Source organism: Strongylocentrotus purpuratus, unplaced genomic scaffold (genome assembly GCF_000002235.5).
Source record: "Strongylocentrotus purpuratus isolate Spur 01 unplaced genomic scaffold, Spur_5.0 spur5_scaffold_7, whole genome shotgun sequence".
NCBI lineage: Eukaryota > Metazoa > Echinodermata > Echinoidea > Camarodonta > Strongylocentrotidae > Strongylocentrotus > Strongylocentrotus purpuratus.
The window spans coordinates 30,196,597-30,216,057 of NW_022145613.1; the positions used below are offsets into that span (position 1 = coordinate 30,196,597).

The window sequence follows — 19,461 nt, forward strand, 5'->3', positions numbered from 1 at the left end:
TGTCTGAATTCAGTTCCCCCGAATTCTGTTCCCCCCCCCCCCTCTCGCGCGAAGCTTTGACGTTTCATTAATTATTTGAGAAAGAAGACGATTCGTTGTACCTTTCCCGACTCATATTTCTTAATTTGAACTCAGTTTCCCCCTTTCCCGCGCGAAGCGCGTAAGCTTTGACGATTCATTGTACCGTTCTCGACTTCTTTTCCCTTTTTCTTCCTACGTCCTCTTTCTTTTTTTCTTCTCTTTCTCTCTCTTTTTTTTTGGCCGGCGTTTTTTTTTTTGGGGGGGGGGGGGGGACCGCCCCCCACCGCCCCCCCCCCTGGCTACGCGCCTGCTTGAGCTCTCTTTTCCTATCTCTTTCTGCTCGTATTTCGATTGTGATGCTGCTCCTATTCTACTTTCATATTCACATTTATATTCATACCTGAATCTATTCATGATGTGATTCAGAATGGTATTTAAAATTCTTGCTATGTATAATTAAGTCACTGTCTTGTCATGTTTTGTGCTGAAAGCCGGAGGACCGTATACCTGCTCATAGTAACATAGTAACATGAGGTGGACACCAACTTTATTGAATGGAGCCTTATTCAAGGAAAGTCTTGAAGTCATGAAGCCCTTCTGGCTTTCAGTTTCAGCACACGACACCATGTTTTTGTCTTATGTTTTATATACTACAAATTTCTGTATTATATTACGGACGATAAAATCTTGAATCTAATTGACTCTTGAATCTTGAATTAGAGTTTTTACAACGTATTTCTTTATATACCTCTCTCTATTATTTCGATCCCTCTCTCTCTCTCTCTCTCACACACTTTATAATAATATTCTCTCTCTCTCTCTCTCTCTCTCTCTCTCTCTCTCTCTCTCTCTCTTTATGCATGCATTATACAGAGATGACATGTACTTCCCAATGTAGCGCTACAATACTTTTTCCGCAACAGACGAATTTATTGATGACGAAATAACCGAAATAATCTCGGACGAATTGTCGCAATCCATGCAAGATTCTAGCCTGATATCAATGCGTTTGGCCTAAGTTACTTGTACTCACTTTCTCGTCACGGGGTTTATATCGTAGTTGCTATTTATTGTAATTATATCCACATTTTGTATAGCATCTATGAAAAATTTAGATGTAATTATAAAAGTAATTTTGATCAGATTCGATGAAATGAATATTCGACCCTAACTCCAGATACGGATTTTTTTTTACCCTTAGCTATGTGCAAAGACTAGGTTTAAAGTCCACGCTTGTTTGGTGGTGAAATCTTTCTTTTATATTATTCCGAGCAATCGAAGGCTGAGAAAGTTCTAAACACTTTGTCGTGCACTTCCGATCTTGTAAGTATTATCAAGTCTTTTACTTAGCGTTTAAAATGTTTGTATTCAATTTTTACGAGAGTCTCCGCTCGGGCACTCGTCTAGTGGTAAAGACCGTGCGCCGCGGCCGCGGCACTGCATTCCTCGCCGAAACACCGGCGAGAGAGAGTTGTGTATGCATGAAGATGAGAGTGCGAGTCGAGTGCTTGAACTCGGAACTCAAGTCGAATTAAGGCAGAAGCTCTGTCATGTGTCGATCTGATAATGGTCTGGCATGTTATGAATAGTAATGTGTGGTTGTGATTGTTACATGTCTGAGCTATAAAAAAAAAAGAAGGTCATATTGTGTTTACCATGTTTGGCATGAGGTGTTTTATAAACCGGGAGATTTTACATCAGAGCGGGAGGAAGGGCAGTGTGGCAGGAGTCTCCTGCTACGAGCTGGTGGGACGGTGGGAAAATGAGCATGGTGGCTTGAAACTGCCTCAAAATGGGTTGACAGCCCTGCTATACTATATCCTATCTAAAGTGTTGGGAGCCCAACAAATTTGATGGCAAATTTCACCTCGATTGTATAATGATGTGAAAGAGGATGTCATTATTTTAACACACACTGCTAGGATTTTTTAAACAAATGTGTTTGAAGACGAATATTAATTAAAAAATACAAAACTGGTTTTCTGCATACAACACAAAACCGAAATATAAAAATAATTCATATGAAATGACTTAAGAGTGCTTTTCTCTGTTTTTTTATTTTCAATTTGATTTACAGGATTTCTAAAGGACTTACTGGATTGTGGTCGCTTGCTGTTAGCTTCACATCTTCAAGATGGCAGAAACAGAAGTAAAAACAGAAGGTGGTGGAGCACCCTCTGCTTTGGAGAAAAAGGTTGCAAGACAAGTTGAGGTAGAGACAAAATTCTTTATTCAACCTCAACAAATTATTCTTCAAAATTGTATTCATCCTCTGTGATGCAGTAAGAAACTGTATTTAAAGCAGATTTAATGTTTTAGTCTTAGCTTCCAAGGACCCCACGGTTATCTTTCACAAAACTGTTTGCTGCTGACACCCCATTTAAAGGCATGTTATACTGTACTGTTAATAACACTCATTTCAGCGGGATATATACAAAATTTGACTTTAGATGATTTATGAATATGCTTCCCTCGACTCTAAAGGGAAAATAACAAAATAGAAATCATTTGTTTTGACAATTGAATTTGTGATTGAATTAAGAAAATCAAATTAATAAAGGAAAATTGAAATCTAAATGAAAACAAAAAAAATCCACACCGTTCTTTTTCATTTTGATTTTCTCTTTATTTATACAGTACTACTTTGGAGATGCCAACCTGAAGAGAGATACCTTCCTGCAGCTACAGATCAGAGAAGACAATGGCTGTATCCTTTTATATAACTGGCTAATTTATTGAATCTCTTCCTATGGTACTATCAGTCCTAAAATGCTTCCATTTTATGGACAGGCCCATACTGTTCGATCTCACCCTATGGCAGAACATGGCAAAGCTAATAAAAATAAATATGGACATTTACATGTATATAATAAAAAAAAAAGAAGATATGTAGTGATGATGGTTAAGTAACTTGGTGCAAATTATGATCTGAAATAATTATGATCATATGGTAATTGGAATGTTTAAAGATGATTGTGGTGGTTAAAAGAGTTGTCTGATTTTGCTGCTGCAGATGATGAATATTATGGTAAAGATGACAATAATGATCATGATGAGGATGGTAGTGGTAATGATATGTATACTAATGCTGCTCCCTGCTGATTGATGATGAGGTTGCTCTGTTTGAATATGAGTTAAATTCGTACTGTACTATATTAAGCACTACTACAAAATGCCCTCTAGTGCCATCTCTGGTCAGCTGTAGAAGTATGGTCCCGTAACTCGCTGCTTTCCTAGCTGCACCGAGTCCTCTGTCTGCCAAGTAGAAATTAGGTATTGGGTAGCACTCTTGGCAAATTGACCATAGGATGGCATTGTGCAATAAACAGTATGCATGGGCAAAAAGTTCATCAGTTCAGTATTGCTTTAAAGGGAAAGTCCACCCTGAAATTAAGTTAGTTTTAATAGGAGTAGAAAAATGAGAGAAACAAGTCAGTGAAAGTTTGAGCAAATTCCGATTAAAAATAAGGAAGTTAGGATTTTTGAAGTTGTGATCAATCAAACAGAAATTGGCAACTCTATGACGTATCATGCGAGCTCAACTTCCATTTGCTCAGTACTAAAAATATCTAAAATTTTCATTTTCCCTCAAGAAAAATTTCAACCATACATGCACCCTAAATATAATAATTGCAAATATGTTTCTATACTCCCCCTGCAAGGAACAAATATATATTCCGTCATCAATAACGAAGAAAACATGATTTTATAGAATATTATGCACAAAGCAAATGAAGGAGAGCTCGTATGATAAGTCACAGAGTTGCCAATTTGTATTTGATTGATCACAACTTCAATAATTCATAACTTTCTTATTTTCATTCAGAATTTGCTCAAACTTTCACTGACTTGTTTCTCTCATTTTTCTACTCCTATTAAAACTAACTTAATTTCAGGGTGGACTTTCCCTTTAAAGGGATTGGGTCTCTTTGTCTCAGATTCTGAAACAAAATCCTGGATTTAGCTCATGCCGCAATCATAGTTCTGAACCTTTAGGTCAGTCAGGATCCCCATGACTTTTATAAGCCTGTCTGATTATCAGGATATTTATGATTGGAAATAGAAACTCAAATAACACTACAGTCTATTGGAGAAAATGAGTATGGTAAAACCGGTCATTCAAAGCTTTTTACTTTCTTGAGGCACTTCATGATCATTTTGAAGCGCAATTTTTTTAGGGCTTCAATATTCAACATATCGCACACACTGATGACATGCAGGGCCATGCATCCCATATTTAACATTGTTAAACGATACCTTTAATTGAAGTTGAAGTATGATTTCCTTGACACTGATGCATTGAATAAAGGGGTTGCACTTGAGACCATGATCAAGTTCAACAGACTGAAGAGTCTGACCACAGACTTTGATATCATCGTTGCAGCTCTTGAAAAATCCCCTTCTGGTCTAATGGAGGTGAGTCAAACTTAATTTCTGAATAGAAAATAAAACCTATTTGCTGTTCAAATCATATTCAGTACAGTAGACACATTTTAAAGGATGAAGTATCATTTTCATGCAAAGATGAAAGTTCAATTCAATTCAATTTATTTCGCGATATAAAAATCAAAGTAACAGTAAATTTTGACCTTATTTTAAAAGGTTATATGCGGGGCTTTCGATGAAGTTTGCAAAAACCTGTGAAGTTGGATTGCCCATTACAGAAAGTGGTTGAAATATGCATGAATCTATCCTAAAATGGAAGAAAACAGTTTGTTTGCTTCATGAGTGCCTCCATATAATGCACAAAAATAACAAATGGATTAAAATTTCTTCAAATTATAATCTGAATTTGCTTTTATTCACAGCACTTTAAGGTTAAATAATGTCTTCAGGGTTGTTTGTAGAGGGTCAAATGCATTAGTCACAAGGGTAGATAGATTTTCTTTTTATCGAATCGTATCTGAATAGTATTGTATTGTGTATCATAATTTGTTTTCAAAAGCTCTAAAGTCCTTGCATTCCAATGATATTGAAATGATCATTGAGTTTGTACCAATTTGTGGAATATACCAGTTTACTAACATATTCAAATTTATGGATGTTTCTTTCCTGGGGATCTAGTGACAAGTTACTCCTTTAACCTGTTATTAATGAATGAAGTACAATACTTGGACTCCAGTCTACATGTATTACTTGTTGCTATGTCGGGCAACCCTCTGACAAGCTTTCATGTTGTCTAGAATAACCTTTAATCCATAATCTAAAAATTATGCATAAATGTTGAATATGTTAGTAAACTGGTGTATTGTCTGACTTTGTTCTTTGTAGATAAGTGAAGATAAATTGAAGATCCGAAGAGCAGTGAGCAAGCCACTACCTGAAGAAACCGCTGCATACTGGCAGTCTATGAGAGCAAGGAGTGTCTACTGCGTAAGTAAATTTTCTTTTAACGCCCCACTGCACTACTTAAAGCTACTTGTGCCCTCTATACAGCAAACAATGTCTAATCAGTCCCTGTTGGTCCCCATGATCCCCTTTTTCTTATGTTAAATGAGAGCTGATTTGATGAGATAACCACCTGCAATTGACCACACAGGGTGGTCTAATCTCTCCTGGCAAAACTAGTGCAGTATTGTATGTTGCCAGAGTATTTTGCAAAAGGAAATTTGTAAGTTCCATAGTCCTTGAAAGATCTTGTCTTTGGTAACGATAGTTTCTGCTGTGATTTAGACTTTATACATCACAAACTGTAGGCCTCTGGCTACATTCTCTCTATTAGAGCACCATACGTGGTGGATCCAATCCAATTCAATCCAAAAGATATTTGATATAGCGCCTTTTCCTTTCCGTTACAAAGCGCTATTAAGATATCCATTACTATTACTGTACTAGTTTAATTCTTATTCTAACAGAACTTCATACTTTGATCCTGTTCCCGGTACCCTATACTGATATTTTACCCTTACCTAAATAAGACCCAATTACAATTCTATCCCTAACCCCTGTAACTTCGAAGAAAAGCCTGGAGTGGTCGTTGCGGATCAAACATTGGATCATCCTTTTACTAAAGACTTTGAATAATGTTGTTGAAAATCTGTTAAAATTTCTTGAAAAATATAATACAGGGGTGACAGTGTAAGAAATGTTGGTAACAAGATATGATAGAATTACATTTGAAAAAAAAAAAAATTGTAATAACTGTGTTCCTTTGAAATGATTCCTTGAATTTGTAGAAAGGATTTCCCATTGACGCTAATCTGGACACGATGCAAGAGTTCATGGATCAGTTTGGAGAGTGCGTTCACATCCAGCTCAGGAGAGACAAGGAGAAGAAGTTCAAGGTCAGTCACAATATTGTTGTTGTTGTTGTTCTTTTTTTTTTTTGGGGGGGGGGAGGTTGTTTTACTTGACTGCTAAAAAAGCAAGTGAATGCTCGTAATTAAGCAACAAGGGGACCGACGGCTTTAAGTCCTCTATGAAGGACTTGGTAATGAGAATAAATGCCTTGCCAAACAAAATCATTGTCATTGAGTTCTAGGTAGAAGAAAAGGGAATTACACTGCTGTCTGGTATACAGGGTTTGTAACACCATTTTTCTGGCAGTTACAAAGTGTTTTCCCTCTACAGTGTTTTCTTTTGTTGCATCTTTGACAGAATTCCATTTCCCTCTTTCAAAAGTTGCTTTCCCATTCTCGTAATGTTTGTGTCGTTCCTTTATATTGCAGGGTTCTATCTTTGCAGTGTATGAGTCCGTGGAGTCAGTCAAGAGGTTCCTGGACGCAGAAGACCTCAAGATTGGTGACCAGGAGGTGAACAAAATGAAAAAGTAAGTTTTGGAAGCTGTCTGCAAGAAAGTCGTTACTGCCATTGATTTTCAGTGACTTTTCAGTGATTTTGCACCTACCTCAAATTCCAGTTTCCTCTATTAGTCTTTGTATGTTGTTTTATCATATGCCCTTGAATTGATTTGAAATAAATGAAATGAATTGAATTGAACTTTCATTCCTTTTTTTTCTTTAATGATTAGCTTAGATGTTACCAAATACTTAATGTCAAATAGAAATTGCAAACTTGTTTGTGTATATCTGTGCTCAAGACTTCAGATTGCAGAATTGACACATAACTTTCAGACTTTAGTATCAGTGTTATTATGATTATGCTTCCAATTTAAAAGATTATTTAGTCAATGATTGGCAACAGAAGTACAAATATTTATACATCATCATTAAATGCCCTTTCAATGAATCACTCTCTTACTTTCGTTATCTTTCAATTTTTTCAGGGATGATTACATCAAGATGAAGGCTGATGAAAAGAAGTCAAGAAAGGAGGATGAAAAGAAGAAGAAATTAGAGTGAGTGAATATCATGAAAATCAATAACACTTCATGCAAGATGTTGCATATATATGTATGTAAACATTAGGGCACTCAGTGGGAGAGATTTCTTCAGAAAAAACAATTTGTCTGGGTGTTTGAGGTCAGCTACCTGAAACAATTCAGACAAAATAATTTAAATGAAGAGGAATTTGTCTGCAAGATCTCTGCTGTCTAGACATTGATAATACCAAGTCATTTCTAGTCCATGGTAGATACCGTAGTGTTGGCTCAGTCAGTAGAGCGTCCGCCTCACAACTGGGAGGTCGTGGATTCGAACACGGGCCGCGTCATACCAAAAGACGTTAAAAGATGGGAGTTGTTGCTGCCTTGTTTGGCTTTCAACAATAAGGCCTAAAAAAAAAAATTGATGACTTGGCGTAACCCGCCCGACCCTATTTTTATCGCCGACCCTACGCTTTTTTATTTTTTTTTATCCGATTGCGATTGCGTAAATATCGATATCGCAGTGGGGAAAACCCGGATGTTTGTTGCTTTCGTTCTGGGCTTTGCCGCGCCGTGTTTGGGCCAGCTCGCGCGCCGAGTGCAGCGGGCAGGTACGCCATAGTACCGCTAGGCAATTGTATCCCCAACATGGCGTCCTATGGCGTTCAGTTCACGGGTAAATTTGGTGCTCACGTTTTATTCAGCGTTCTTCGGAAGGTGGACATTGAAGCAACAATCGGAGAAATCGTTCAAGATCTGGCCGCTGATAATTTTGTGGTTAAGAACATCAAGGCATCAGGGGGGGGGGCAGGTGTATGTATGCATCCCCCAGGTCCCAAGGTGATCAAGATTTCAACAATTTCTTGCTCACTTTGCTCACACAGTGTGTGTGTCCATATATGTGTGTGTGTGTGCATGGAGTTATTTGAACATATTGTGGTCTACCCCTCTCATCAGATCATCCCCAAGGTCTGAGGACCTATCTACGCCACTGTATGTATGTATGTGTATGAATGGCTAATTTCATGTATGCAAATATGTAAGCAACAACAACAACAACAACAACAAATATCGCCCTACCTACCCTAATTTTTAGTGACCCGTTACGCCAAGTCATCAATTTTTTTTTTAGGCCTAAGGGATAGAGCAAAGTTGCAGAAAATCATTTCTCAAGATATTTGAAGTTCTGCAAAATAGTCAGGGAGAGCTACATGTTGATGATATGGTTGATGTACTGTCACTTTTCCCCATTGCTTGTAGAGTAGCACAACTGCAATGTCTTTGCTTCTTTCTCAGTATGAAATGAATTTATTTATTGTTTTTTTTCATCTACCGATCTCTATTTCATACTAGTTGTCAACCTGCAATATTTTACAGAAAGTAATTGACATTGTAAATGTTTAGGTGTGTGTGCAAAATCCTAAAAAAAGAGAGAACTATTCTCTAATCAGAATAAATTAGAAGTTACTGAAGAAAACATAGTGAGAATGCACATTGTTTATAAATATTCCTGTGTATATTTTGACAGGAGATTTGTAAAATCTGTTTGTGTTATAGTGCTTGCTTTTGTCAAAAGTAAGGTAGACGGATGCCATTCATTAGTAACTGGACTGACCAAACGGCATAAAAAGTAAAACCAATCACCTTTCCATTTCCAATAGTTTTCATGAAATGTATAGTTAATAGTTGATTTGTTATATTATTACAGGCAAAGAGAGCAGAAGGAAAAGGACCAAGTGGAAGCAATACAGGTAAGATTACCTCCACCCTTCCAATCACACACCAACAAAGGCACTCTCACACTTATACAAATAACTTAAAGTTACTTGGTAACATTGTTGAAGGTTGATGAAAAAAATGTGTAATATTTGTTTGAAATGTTGCCTATTATATACCTTCTACTGTACTAACCTAACATGCAAAAAAAACCTGAAAAAATTCTCTAACCACAAAGATATTTATGGTTTTCTTTGAAGGCATCGGTGTGCAACACCCTCTAACAGTAAATTCTCCCAACCGGTTTTCCATGAAAATAAGACATAAGACAGGCTTTTAAAAATCTTGCAACACTTTTTTATCTGGAATAGTATATAAAGCCAAATCATTGCTTTGTGACGATTTACATGTACATTTGTACATTCCACTAGAATGTATTTCAATTGTAATAATAATAATAATAATAATAACTTTTACTTATATAGCGCTTTTCATAAAACATTTATATCAAAGCGCTTTACAATATTGATACAATTAAAACTTAACAGAGTAATGACAAGAAAACAAATGAATGAAAGTGAAATTATGAAACATAAGATAACAAGGTAAGGTAACAATATAAGAATTAGGTAACAATTTAAGAACTAGGTAACAATTTAAGAGCTAGGTAGAATATGCCTTTTCCATTAGGTAGGTTTTTAATTTTGATCTAAACAAAGTAATATCAGAGATGGAACGAATGGAGGCTGGGAGAGAATTCCACAGACGTGGAGCAGAGCATGAAAAGGACCTATCACCAAAATATTTTGTTTTTGCTTTTTTAACGGTCAAGAGAGTTTGATTTGCAGAACGAAGGGGCCTATTGGGTGTGTATAATTGAATCAGTTCAGAAAGATAATTTGGGGCATGACCATGAAGAGACTTGAAGGTTAAAAGAAGAACTTTGAATTGGACGCGAAATTGAATGGGGAGCCAATGCAATTGTTTAAGGGTTGGTGTAATATGGTCATGTTTTTTGGTGAGAGACACTAGACGTGCTGCAGAGTTCTGGATTCTTTGCAGCTTGGCCATATCTTTTTCCGGAATTCCATGGAGCAAGCTATTACAACTGTCAAGGAGTGAACTGATAAATGCGTGGACGAGGATTTCAGTGGATGACTTGGAAAGGAATTTACGAATTTTACCAATTTTTCTCAGGGCGAAGGATGCTTTACGACAAATACTATTTACATGGGGGCGCATTGAAAGGTTTTGATCAAACGTGACACCTAAGTTAACAACTGTTTTGGAGGAATTTACAGAACCATTTGTTATTTGAATCGGAGGGAGTTCTATTGTATTTCTTCTTCGGTGAGAAAACAGGTGGAGCACTTCCATCTTGTTGTCGTTCAAGAGAAGAAAGTTTTCAGTCAACCAGGAGCGAATGGCATGTAGACAATCTTCCAATTTCTGCAACATTTGAAGAATTTGTCCAGACTTAACAGTAATATATAGTTGGGTGTCGTCGGCATATATCATCGAGGAGAAACCGTGGGAATGAATGATGTCCTCTAAGGGTGTCGAATAACATGTAAAAAGTACAGGGCCGACGACGGACCCTTGTGGCACCCCCCACCTAAGCAGAGTAGGATCGGATCGTGAGCCATCGATGATCACTTGTTGGTATCGTCCAGTGATGTAAGATTTAAACCACTTGGGAGCAGTTCCAGAGACGCCAAAACGTGTTTCCAACCTGGATATAAGAACACGGTGATCGACAGTGTCGAAAGCTAATGTTTATATTTTTTATTCCATTCCTTCCCTAATTCAGAGTGAGTTTGATGACTATGAGAAGGGTTGTATCCTTCACTTCACCGGTGTCAACGACCAGACTTCAAGAGAGGACCTCAAGGAACTCTTTGGTGATCATGGAACTATCCAGTGGGTCGACTTTGAGAGAGGTCAGACAGAGGTAAGATTGATCAAAGTTATAGGCTTTTTTATTAAAAAATGATAAGTGCTATTTCTGATTCTTCTTATTGTTTTAATTACCGATCAATTATATTTTCATATCGTTCTTTTGCAATTGTGATACAAAAAGTACTTCACAATTAAATTTTTAAAAGCTTTCAGCATTTTAAAGCCTTCTACAGGTTTGTTGAAATAGAATTGAAAATTACACCTTTATCTAAATCTGTGTCTTCTGAATCATCATCCTCATTCCTGTGTACAAAGCCATGTTTTGCTTATTATGAATCCTATAATAATATTTAACAATTATACTCACATTCAGGCCCTGAAAATTTCATGATCTAAATCGGTTTCCAGATTTTGTTGTTGATTTGTTTGTGTTTTTTGTTGATTTTGTTGATTTTTCTTTTTCTTCCAAAAATGGATAGTCCTAAGATCTATGTAAATCTGGTTCAAAATAATGGGGGGGGGGGGGGGGGTGAGGTGCCCCTTTTCATGTTTTGCAAAAGCACTCAGACTTCTAAAAACTTTTTATTTTTAACCTCTCACTAAAACCTACTTTTTAAAAACTCTCACTATCACCCCTGAAACATTGTTTCATCTTATGTTTTACTGTATTTCCAGGGCACTATCCGCTTCAGTGAGGACACCAAAGCACAAGAGACTCTGGACAAGATTAAAGCAGCAACAGAGGGCGCCATTCAAGTCCGAGGCTGTGAGCTCACACTGCGTGTCCTTGAAGGGGAAGAGGAGGAGCACCATTGGATGAAGGTGTTTGAGGATAAATCAAGGGCAAGGCTTAAGAAGCAACAAGGTAATATTAAGATGCAAATAGAGAGTGGTTATGGTTTTGCTTATTTCTGGCAATCTTGAGTTAAAATGAAACCTGCCAACGACCTCCTGTACATACAGACCACCTGCCATTAAAGACAATTTTTCTTGCCTCCATTGAGAGGTCTTTATATGCAGGTTCCACTGTAATATCATTTTTGCACTGTAATTTAATATTGTGCAAGTTTGAGGAAATAATAGCCATCATACAAATATGATCACATTTAATGACTTTTCTTTTTGTGATCTCGCACTTGTCATGTAAACGTGTCAGATATACTTGTAGCTAATATCGAAGAAACCCTTTATATTCCGCTTGAGGCAATTCGGTACAGCTCTTCATATATTACTGATAAAAAACAGGAATTGTACTGATCCAAGGAAACACACTTTGTCCGTTTGAAAAAGGTGGATAATTGCATATATGCACCATTGTCTGTTATTACAGTCAGCCCAGTTTAGTGAACACCCAATAAAAACCATTTTTTCCCCCTTTCCCTTGGACAGTTTTTCTCATTGAATGTGCTAAAGAAACCTACACACAAAGAACACTTGCAATGACATCTGCTTTGTCTTCCTTGAGTGGTCTTTATACATGTATGTGGTTCTCACTGTATGTCGTCTTCATCGCAAAATTGAATTTCTATTTGACGGTGTGCAGGGAGGAGAGGAAGGAAGACGAAATGGTTTGAGAAGCGAGATAACCGACGTGGAGATCGAGGAGGAGACAGGGATCGTGGAGATAGGGATAGAGAAGACAGATATCAGGGCAAGAAGACAAAGTTTGAGGACGATGATGAAGGAGGAAATGGAGCCTCAGAAGGTTAGTTTATTATTTGTTTTAAATATTTTGTTTGTATATTTTATTAAAACAAATCATGAGAATCACATATTTACAAGATTCAATAAAGTGAAGAAATTTTTGTTTCCAAGGAGGCTATTTTTCCCCAAAAATAATAATGGAATAACTGTTATTAAACTTGTTTTAGAAGGCTATCCATCCATACACACAAAGCAACCATATATTCATTCCAGGGTGACATATCTTAAATTGCAGAGGACATGTACCAATTTTATCATTTGTTTGTATTGTTGAAACTAAGATGAGATTACATGCATCATGGAATGAGAGCTCAAATTAGAAATAGACCAAGAATGTTTTTTGTTGGTATTTCTTCTCTTCAGGATATCTTTCATCTTATGATTTTTTCATTCTTTTCTATTTTATTTACTATTTTTCATACTTTCTTCTTTCTTTTTTCCCCTTTTGTGCTTCTGCCGTTTTCCTTTCTATCTTTCTCATAACTTTTCCTTCCTTTGTTATCTGTTTCTTTCACTATTTCTTTCATTCTGACTTTGTATCCCTTTCATTTCACATCACCTTCATCTTTCTCACTTGTTTATTTATTTACTACCCATTGTTTCTTTTCTCTTTACTTTGTATGAATATCTGCTGGCTCCTCCATATTCTGTTTTATTTATAAATTTGCTTATATGTATAATGTATCGTTCAATGTATTTTTTACGAGAAATGGAAATAAAATGAAACAGGAAAAAAAAATTCTAATCACTTACCTTTGATTTCTTCTTCATAGCTGTGAAACCAGAGCAGGGAGTCAAGCGACCGGCTGATGATGGTGATGCAGGAAAGCCCTCACCGAAGAAGGAGAAAACGGAGGATTCTTAACCGTTTCCAATCTGAATAGTTAAAATCTAGTTGGACTTAAGTTTCATGGACACTCTTTTGCTGCCGATTGCCAAATGACCCTCTGTTACTCTTGGCTCTTGGATTATGTGTACAACTTGAATTTGGAAGAGTAGACTTAGCTTGGAATGCATCATGATAAAACTTCAGGGCTCAACGTTCAACAAATTGGAAACCCGTTTTTCTGAATGCACTGCTGATACAACTTATCTATCGTGGTACAGTAAAGCCTGCATTAGAAAGACCACATCTTATGTTTCCCTAGAAAAAAAAATTCTCTGTGTCGTTGTGTCACATTTTGTTAGAATTGGAAGGAACAGCAGCAAACAAAAATTCATAAAAAATTGAGTTAATGGGGGCTAATCACTAATCATTCTGTCTCCTTGTTAACAGTTGGACTGTCTGGTGTAGATATTTGCGGATGATTTTATGTTTTTGAACTATTGTAAAATCTTACTTTTATTGTGATTGGCCCATCAAAGAATTAAATTTATCATTTTCTTTTCAATGTGGTAAATGTTTTATTCCTTAGTCAAATGTGTAGAAAACAAATTACTCACATTGTATATTATACATGACTTTCTTGTTTTTAAAACAATATTTGATGTCTCTAGTGCTCTTTCTTTCTATGTTTGTTAAAAGAGCAACATCAAAAAAATGTTAAGTTTTATATGATTTCTGACTTCTTTGAACATGTGTGTATGTACTAGAGTTGAGGTTTTATAAGTTAATCATGTACAGTCAAAATTCATATTTCAAGAAAAAGACAAATTTATATTCTCACTTTGGAAAGTATCTATTTGTGCACATACACATGTACAGTACTTGTTTCAGTGTCATGTACATAGTAAGCTTTCTATCTAAAAATACCGAAATAGATACCAGGATTAGAGATGTTTAGCGAGGGTTTGGGCTCAAAACTGAAGCTAAATTTAAGCCCTAAAAATTATCTTTTCCTGTAATTTTTGTGGTTGATATTTTGTGTACCAGTACATGCTAATGTTCCCAAGAATAATTTCACAACTTTTTAAAAGACATCGATTATGACTGTCAAATGAACAGTGTTGCTATGGAAAGTGATTTTTTATAATAAATGTAAAATTCACAATTTTTTGTGCAAAATGAATGTTTGATTCTTCTGTTAATCTTCAAAGGGCTACTCGGACTATCACGAAGATCATGAAGGTCAGATGAAAATCTGCAAATCCTTCAACCACACTACTCAAGTTTCTTTTAGTAACTACCAGGGGGGTGTTTCATCAACTCAAATCTAAATTAAAATCGATCCGATCGATTTTAGGGTTGAGTGAAACATCCCCCAGGTTTACACCCAGTGTATTAACATGCATATTAAGTAATAAGGAACAAGTTTTTCCTGTCTTCCTTCTATCATTATTTCTCTCTTTAGTTTCTTTCTGTAGTTTCTTTCATCTCTCCTGCACACATATCTGCTTATTCCTTTCATAGAGCTAACAAACACAATTCAACACCAGAAATTTAGCCATAACACATGCCATTGTATATTGTAATGTGCAACATTTAATGCTCATATTCACCTTACATTAGCAGCCAAAGCATGATTTATATCAATTAAGTGTAACGCTTACAAAACATAACAGAATGTACAGTATTCAAGTATCAAATATAATTGCACATAATTGTTAATATAATAATCATAATAAGGTAGGCCTACCAGTATACATATTTCTGTTGCTATACAAAATCAAATGGATTTTCTATATACATCAAAGAATATTAACAGAACTATTAACGGAAATTTAAATGAATGAACATAAATAATACTGTTTATATTTATAAAAACATATTTAACTGATTTGAAGAAATTTTTATAGTGCTAAATTGAACTTTATGTTCTTTTCTCGGGTCCAAAAAGTAAATGAATGTGCTGTTCATGTATAAATCCAAGTAAATAGAGACAAAGAGGGAGATGGGATGAAGGAGACAATAATAATATAATAAATAAAAACTCTTTGAATGGCTAACACCCCTGCCAGACACCATCGCTCATCTCAAGAGCAACTTGAGCGCCCAAATAATGATATTCATATCATAAAACACATTTATAAAACAAAATGAGTTGCGCAAGGAAACAAAGTCTTGTTTTCCACATGTAGAATAGCCTTGTGAACACTATATGCAAATCAACATAATGTACAATGACTGATAGCATATCACTCCCCCACTCCTCCCCCCCCCCCTTAAAAACAAAAAGGCTACCCACAGACATTTCTACAGTACCGGGTACATTAAATTTCCAATCAAAGTCGCATTTGAGGGTACAGCTTGGCTTCAAATCCTTTGAATCCGTTCCCCCATGCCTATGAAACAAACTGCCTGCATTTATGACATATAGTACTTCACTCGACTCTTTCAAAAAACATCTGAGAACATATCCCTGTAATTCTTAATTTGTCCTTAGACTAAGGGACACCACCTTGTATCCTCTAGAAAAAGCGCTACATAAATCCAATATTATCATCATGTAATAAACAATGTCTAAGATAATGTAACTTAAATTGCATATACCCTTACCATGTGCTAAGCAACTACAAGCACATAGCTTGCTAAAAGAAATGTTAATGGTAAACAAACAAAATTATAATAATGGCAGTTACAGAACGAACGCAATATATTAACAATTCGTAATATACAGCACAAATAAGACAGAGTTAAATATATGTGTCTTTAGTGAAGGATTATATTACTATATCAAATATACAGAAATTTTGATTTACAAGAGCATGTCCTTCCCTAATCTGATTTTTCTCTTTACAATGCATGCTCCTTTAATGTATGAATGCGAGAGGCAGGCAAATGCCAGACAATGGAACTTTTTTTAAAATTGTTATATAGTTTTCACTCTTGCAATAACATGAAAACAAAAGAAGGCTAAAGCTCTCTCATGTACAGTTGCAGATGAAAGGATCGGCACATGCTAATGAGCGCACATCTAGTTTTTGTAATATTTTTCGCTATGGAGTTCATTATAAATATTTCTTACCTAATAATCTTTACATTAAAAGCGTTAATGTGTTAGTTCACTTGAACTAATATCAAAGCATCAAAAGTCTGCAATCTATAATGACATATACTAAAAAATAACTTTCTCTTGAATATACATTTATTCCATGGCAGTAAAATATACAGTTCAACACACTTTATCAGAAATCAATGATATTTTCTCAATTTCAAATCATCAATGACTAAACATTCTAATATGGTGTATAAAATAAAAAGAAATGTCTACTCCGTAGCATACATGAACTGGTAATTTCAAGCAGCACATCATTGATAGAGATGAGGGTGATGGTAAACTCACAAATGAACAATGCGGTAAGAGCAGTGACCTTGGGTCATGGATTTATTGCAGTTTCAAATTATATCACTTACATGTAGTACCTCAAAGAGGACTTCACCACCTACCTACTTCTTTGCACTTACATGTACTCGCCAATAATAATAATAATAATGGTGGCTTCTTATATAGCGCACATGTCCAGCACATTGTGACGCTCCTGGCGCTGCCCCGATTATCACCCTGGCTTTAGCAAGGCAGCCACTGCGGCGCTCTAGCATTTCAAGGAATTAATTCCTGCCAGGTACCCATTTACATGACCTGGGTTGAGTGTGGCAAATGTAGACCAATGTCTTGCCAAAGGACATTAGTGAAACAAATAACATAAATACAACTTGCAACATAAAATATTGCAACATTGTTTGATTGACAGGATCACTGCTGTATTGGTTCTGAGCTCTTGTTCTTCAGAGTCCACATAGGATCCAGGCCACTGAACGGATCATCAGGATCGACCTTATCAACACTATCCTTGAGACCCCCTTTCCCGTCCAAGAAATCAGCCTTGGACACCTTCTGCTTGGTCTGACCCTTCTCCTTCATTGAGAAGTTCTGTGGCGTAAGGTCAGCCAGGAGTGATGGGAGGGATGAACTAGGTCCTTCCATCGATCCGGAACCTTCCGAGGTGTTGTCGGCCTTGTCCTGCTTGGTGCTGGATTCCACGACGTCCGGTGCGACAAAGTTCTGCAGCGTCTGGGAGAAGACTTCAAGGTTGTTGACCTGAAGCTGGTCAAGGGATTGGGGCTTTTGGTTGGAGTGGGCCGGCGAGGAGGTGAAGGAACTGATCCCGGAGGGGGTACTGCTTCCTGTGTCACTGAGCAGGCCCTGGGTGGAGTTGCTGGCAGGATCCTGGAGACTGTCACCAGTGATACCCTGGAACACCATGTCTCCATTCACCTTATCCCCAACAGTTTCCTGTTGGAATACACTATCTCCGTCATTGGACTGTGATGGTGCCACATTCTCTACTTCAGCACACTCGCTGGGGACAACCTCTTCCTTCACCGTATCAGTAGCAGGAGGTTGGTTGGGTTTGACACTGAATTTGGAGATGCGGGAGATGAGGGTGTCAACGTTGTCTGTTCCCATGATGACATCAAACGAGTTGAGCCTGGATGGTGCAAGCTTAGCATCAAGGGGAGAGGCAGCCGCTACACTCTTGGTTGCAACTCCACCTAACCAATGAAAAAATTGTTGCTCAAAAGGTCAATAAGGGAAAACACTTTAAAAAAGGGAAGCCTTCCTTCAATTAGGTAATGGAATTGTTTTAGTGCCTTACTGCAGAATTATTTTCCAACATTGGATGTAGGTGACAATCAAATCAATAGTTAATAAATAAAGCAAATACCCAAATGAATTACATGTATTGAAATATATCTCTCTATACAAATGAATATTCTTATCAAAATAAAGATTCATAATTCATTATTTCTCTCCCCCTTTCTCCAGTGTTGGATCTCTACTTTTCATATAGCTCTATTGTCCTTTATCAGGCAACAACCCTAATTTTATTTCTCCAGGAATGGTACTTCATTATATTCCTTCTCTATTTCTGCTTTTCTTCTCCATCTTTTTTTTCCATTTCTCTTTTTTTTCCATTTCTCTTTTTTTTTCATATCTCTTTTTTTTTCCATTTCTCTTTTTTATCAACTCTCAATAAACCCAATTTGTCCAACCCTCACTCCTCTGCAAAAATTCTATGAATATATGTCACATAACAAAGAACACATACAACTGTATCATCCTTAAACAAATACCTCTTAGGAAAATTGTCATAAAAATTTGTCAACCCCCTTAGAGGTAGTTGTCCTACAAATCTGAAACAATTGGTAACTTACGTTTGGCAAGAGCGTGCCGAGCATAACACAGAATAGCATCATAGCTGAATTTAAGTTGTTCCTGTGAATACAAATTATGTAGATCAATGAGAAATATGTGTAAACAGGTTGAGTATCAAAATATGGGAAATACAATATGCTGCGCAGATTATAGCCGACAGGAAAAAACACAAAATATTAGCTGTCATGTTTTGCTTAAAGATAAAGGTGAGTTCTGGTAACGTGATTGCATTGTGAAAGAAAAGGTGTGGAATGGATCAGAAACAGTTGATCATGTAGCATGTAAGTATTAGTGTGCACTGCAAGGTTCTGGGGTCATCAAAATCATAATAAATTTGGCCGAGTCTTGGTAAAGTAACAAGCACTGTACACAGAAAGCTATATATGGGACAACACACATGGTGTCGGGGCTAGTACTACCATGATTTCCTTGTCTTTCTATGCTCATTACTCAGCCAGTATACATTTTCTTCCAAATTTTTTTTGGCACATGTCATTTATTTGTAATCTTGAACATTCAGTGTAAGTTTTGTTTGTTCTGTAAGAATTAATTTTCTTTTTTTTACCAGAACTGGAGTTTATCTTTAAATTTTGAAATCATAGTTCTAGGATAACTAAGTCTTAGCAATTGACAATTTCTCATACACAACAGTTTTAAGAGCTGATATTATTACAGGTGTATCAATTCAATCTAAAAAGCAATGTACTACATACAGTGTATCTCATATACAAAGAAAGGCATATGTTTATCATGTGCATT

The 19,461-nt window shown here is 36.4% G+C and overlaps 2 protein-coding genes across 2 annotated transcripts in view; one reads left to right on the forward strand and one right to left on the reverse strand.

Annotated features, from left to right (window-relative positions):
* The first annotated feature begins 1,253 nt into the window (after positions 1–1,253).
* Positions 1,254–14,597, forward strand: LOC105443896 (lupus La protein homolog). Its single transcript, XM_030974234.1, has 13 exons — positions 1,254–1,344; positions 2,099–2,233; positions 2,659–2,728; positions 4,331–4,437; positions 5,293–5,394; positions 6,198–6,305; positions 6,690–6,790; positions 7,247–7,318; positions 8,994–9,036; positions 10,812–10,952; positions 11,576–11,765; positions 12,444–12,605; positions 13,378–14,597. Exons 2-13 carry the CDS (start codon positions 2,156–2,158, stop codon positions 13,467–13,469), a joined length of 1,266 nt encoding a protein of 421 aa, XP_030830094.1. The 5' UTR covers positions 1,254–1,344; positions 2,099–2,155; the 3' UTR covers positions 13,470–14,597.
* A 386-nt stretch (positions 14,598–14,983) lies between these two features.
* LOC592049 (tyrosine-protein phosphatase non-receptor type 23) overlaps positions 14,984–19,461 on the reverse strand; it is a 31,368-nt gene continuing 26,890 nt past the window's right edge. The window contains exons 22-23 of the mRNA XM_030973733.1: positions 18,702–18,762; positions 14,984–18,038 (exon numbers count right to left, since the gene is read on the reverse strand). Of these exons, the coding sequence (XP_030829593.1) occupies positions 17,239–18,038; positions 18,702–18,762 (861 nt within the window). The 3' untranslated portion in view covers positions 14,984–17,238. The remainder of the gene's footprint in view (positions 18,039–18,701; positions 18,763–19,461) is intronic.